The 4,659-nt window shown below is 44.7% G+C and overlaps 1 protein-coding gene across 2 annotated transcripts in view; it reads right to left on the reverse strand.

Annotated features, from left to right (window-relative positions):
- Positions 1-619, reverse strand: part of RUBCN (rubicon autophagy regulator) — a 69,030-nt gene extending 68,411 nt beyond the window's left edge. For both annotated transcript variants that reach the window (XM_081956036.1, XM_081956035.1), the window contains exon 1: positions 406-619. In XM_081956036.1, the coding sequence (XP_081812162.1) occupies positions 406-617 (212 nt within the window). In that variant the 5' untranslated portion in view covers positions 618-619. The remainder of the gene's footprint in view (positions 1-405) is intronic.
- Positions 620-4,659: the final 4,040 nt, after the last annotated feature.

Raw genomic sequence — 4,659 nt, forward strand, 5'->3', positions numbered from 1 at the left:
GCCCATTTTGTTGGTGTAGTAAAGCATGAAACACCACCATAAATCCCTTATTTTGGTCGTAAATGAAAAACACGGCCCTAAGTCACTTTCATCGAAACACCACAAGTCCCTCGTGTTGGTCGTAAGTGAGAAACACGGCCCTAAGTCCCTTTGGTCAGTGCCCGTTGCAACCTCGGACGGTCACTAAACGAGTGGTTGTAAGTCGAGGACTGCCTGTATTCTATCCTCAAGGACCCCCCATGAGTTTATCCCTCCCTTGCCTCCCCCCCATGACTGTAACCCCTCCCCCATGTCACCCCCCCATGACTCCCCCTTCCCTTACCCCCCCTTTCCCCTCAGCCCCTCCCCCAAACTCAGCGGCCCCGCCCCACGGCTCCCCTCCCCCCACAACCGCGCAGCGCCCACCTGCGCTCCTCCTGCTCTCCGACCTCCATCCCCGGAGGCAGGGAGGCGTCTCTCAGGGACCCCCGCTCTCTCCGTCCGCCCGAGAGACACCCAGTCCGAGGCCTCCGCCCGCTGCCATCGCCGGGCCCGGGTCGGGAAGCCTCTGCCCGGCGCCGCCTCCCGTTTCCTCGCCGCGCCGCTCCGTCACCGCCAGGGACTACAACTCCCGGCATGCCCCGGGCAGTTTCCGCCCCTCGCGCCACGCCTACTTTGGCCACCGCCGCGCATGCGTACGTCGCCTGGCTCGCGTTCGGAGGGACTTCAACTCCCGATAGGCTTTGCCGGCTCTTCCGGTCTGGTTTTCTGCCCTTGACTGATCCGTGTATATAGAGGGAGTCTGGGACGCGTGTTTGGATGTGTGTGTGAATGACGGGAACGGGCTTCTGCCCAGGACTTTTAACTAGGAAAGATGCAGATGTTTTGCACGTGAAAACACATCTGCAAAGCTAACTTTTTATTGATTTATTTAGCATGTGGCATCTACAGACTGACCTACAACATTAATAGAAGAAAGTTGAATTGGAAGAAATAAGAATTGGATAGGATTACAATTCATGTAATGTAGTGAAATAAATAAGAAACTAGGAGGAGTGTTATGTTTGTTGCCTTGAGTTACAGGTAGTCCTCGACTTTAACGACCACAATGGAGCACAAAATTTATGTTGCTAAGCGAGACAAGTGGATATCACCCCATTTTATGACCTTTCTTGTCACCGTTGTTCAGTGAATCACAGCAGTTGTAAACTTAGCAACATGGTGGTTAAATGAATCTGGCTTCCCCGTTAGCTTTGCTTGTCAGAAGGTTGCAAAAGGGAAATCACATAATCCCAGGACACTACAACCGTCATAAATATGAGTCATTTCATTTCATTTCATTTCATTAGATTTGTTAGCAGCTCCCTCTCCTCGAAGGGACTCGGGGCGGCGTACAATCAAATATATATATTATATGTTGCATGGAGGAGGTATAAAAACTCATAACACAATATCACATTTCATAAAATAATACAATAGCAATAGGATTAAAATAACCTTAAAAACTACCCTAAGATTTAAAAAATTGCCAGGAGGATTAGAGAATAGAGTTGTAGTTAAGCCAGGCCAGCTAGTTGGAACAGGTGGGTCTTGAGTTTCTTGCGGAAGGAGCGGAGATCAGTGGTAGTCCTAATGTGGGGGGGGGGGTGTCATTCCAGAGGGCTGGGCCCATCAGAGAGAAGGCCCTACTCCTGGGCGCTTGTCAAGAGGCTGAATTTTGATCTCATGACCCTGGGGGGGATGCTGCAACAGTTTTAAGTGTGAACAACGGTCCTAAGTCACTTTTTAAAGTGATGTTGTAACTTTGAACAGTCACTAAATGAACTGTTATAAATCGAGTACTGCCTGTAATTGTAAAGAAATAAAGGTGGGATAAAAATGATCGGATTATCGGAAAATTCTGCAAACTGATAGTTGGTTGACATTTCCCAAAAGTTAGGAGTGCGGGAGGTAAATGTTGCTTTAAGGGTGGAATTTTAAATGTTGGTTTAGTTGCCAGTATATGTACATTTTGGTTTTTTTTAAATTGGAGGTGCTTTGAATGCCATATGGGGAGAATGGCCAGCTATACCTTTAAGGCAATAAGAAAATAAAACATGTTTTTGTGCTACTTCGGTCTCAAATCCAGCCAGCTGGGACTGACAGAGTTATCTAAGGAAAAAGACACTTAACCCTTGGGAATAATTCAAGTAAACTCCTAATTAGATCCAAAGAGAAGTGAGGACATATTCAATTAAGTTTCACTGTCTTGATCTTTTACAATGCTGTTTTTATTATCTTGTGAGACAGCGTGTGATTGCAAGGTTTATTTTATTTATTATTTATGTATACATTAAATTTATGGGCCGCCTGTCTCGCTGTGGGGCATCTCGCAAGTGTTGGAAGGAAAATCTGGCCAGGTCAGTTCCAAGTTGGGAGAGAGAGAGATGCTGGAAAAATGCAGAGGCCGATTGGAAAGGAGGTTTAACGATGAACAGAACCAATAACAATCCTGTCTTCAATGGATTTCTGCCTGCAGTATTTGCTTGGCTTATGAATAGAGCTATCTGGATACTTGCCTTCCTCTTTCAATGAGCTCTTTATCTCTTTTTAAGAGCCGGCATCTGCTGTAAGCTATTAAGAAAGACTTGGAAGCTGCTTTCTGCCTTTCAAAACTTGTTTCTCCATTTCTCCTTTAGGGAAATCTAATATTCTGCCTTTTTTAATATTTCCCAAAATATTTCATTCTTCTAGGAGGGATGGGTGGGCTTCCCACACAACAATAAAAAAGAAAGGAATGAAAAAAGAGTGCAAATGAAACAGGAGGAGGAGAATTGCACAGTAAAATAGACAATGAACAAGAAAGTGAAAATAGATCAATAGGAGCTGGGTGGCACAGGAATTTCATAATAAGGCATTTTTATTCTGCTCAGTGTCTCACGCACAGGTGTGTACATGGGAATAACTCTCTACCCTACCTTTGAAGTCTAAAAATAACACACAAGAAGAACTCATAGGAATGAGAGGGGAAGAATTGCCACAGCAGGAACTGCTAAAAAGTTTAACAGTAGCTTTTAGAAAAGTGAAGAATAAGCTATTCAAAGAAAATTAAAAACTAGCTTTCAGTGCAAAGGATAAACTAGTCCTTTCCATTTCTGTTCTGATCTCCCAAATTAGGAAAAAAACCAGTGCTTTGGGTTTTTCGTTCAGCATTAAGCATTTAGTTATCCTTTAGTGGTCCTTGAATTATGACAACGGAGTCCCAAATTTTCATTGCTAAGCAGGACAGTTGTTAAGTGAGTTTTGCCCCATTTTGCGATCCCCCTTGCCACAATTATCAACTGAATTGCCGCGGTTATGAAGTTACTATCACGGATGTTAAGTAAATCTGGCTTCCCGCATTGACTTGGCTTGTCAGAAGGTCGCAAAAGGGGATCGTGTGACAATCCCCCCCCCCATAGTGCAACCGTCATAAATATGAGTCAATTGCCAAGCCTCTGAATTTTGTGAATGCAATCGTGGGGATCGCCACAACAGTCGTTAAGTGTGGAAAACTATCCTCCCTTTTTCAGTGCTGCTGTAACTTTGAACGTCACTAAATGGACTGCTGCAAGTCGAGGACTACCTGTAATTATAAATAACACTGTGACTTGAGCTTTGTCACTATTTGCCAGACTTCAAGGCCCTCAGGATGACGGGAAGTTTCACATGATGATTGTGGCTCTGTTAACTCTTAACATCCCATCTATTATTTTTCTTTTCTCATTGAATTCTGCTTTTATAGTTTTTACTGTTTTTAATAATTATGTGCCATTTTTTTCCGTTAAGTTGTTTTATACTTTTATTTATTAAATCTATATGCTGCTCATCTTACTATCAAGCGCTTATTATCAAGCGCTCTGGGCAGTTTATTTATTATAAGGTTACTATCTGATACTAGTTGCCTGGGTATTTATTTATAGGGGGAAAATGTCCGGATCAAACATAATTCCTAATGTTGGATTTTCCCCCTTACCAGAGGGAGCCCCCCTTGTGGAGTACTGTGAAGCCATTACCATGGCAACTCCACTGCGCTGCACAGTAGAAGCCGTTTTAAGGCACAACAGGCTGTATGTTAACAGAACACACACACACACACCCTGAGGGAGGGGTGAGGGGTGACTTACCCCCACAGTATTTGTTTCCAGAGAGTAAGTCATCTGTGTACCAACTTTGGCTGAAATTAATACAACATTAAAAGTTTTTCTCAACTTTAAGGTGGATGAACCTCTTAAGAATTCTGGGAATTGAACCAAATGGATTTTCAAAGAATCCCTGATTTCCACAAAGGAGAATATTTTGTAGCTCGGGGTTGTGAACTTGATTGCGGACCATGGTTCTGAACTTGGTTGTTTTCTTGCAGACGTTTCATTAACCAAACTAGGTGTGGTGCTACTGATTTTAAACCGTGGTTTAAACTCAAGTCAAAATAAACCACATTGCCCTATATACCAGCCAGGTCTGGTTGCGTAGAGTCCTCCACGCCTGCAGGGGGCAGAGGGCTCCCACCTTCTTCGCCGCTTTAGCGCCACAAATCTCTGCGCATGCGGAGAAACGAGAGGAAGAAAACTTCTCCGCCCCGACCCGCTTCGGCCGCTACGCGCACGCGCCGAAGCGGTTGGCTCCCTTCGGCCCCGACCCGAATGCGCAGGCGCCGGCCTC

This window comes from Natrix helvetica (genome assembly GCF_964273705.1).
Source record: "Natrix helvetica genome assembly, chromosome: 5".
Taxonomy (NCBI): Eukaryota; Metazoa; Chordata; class Lepidosauria; order Squamata; family Natricidae; genus Natrix; species Natrix helvetica.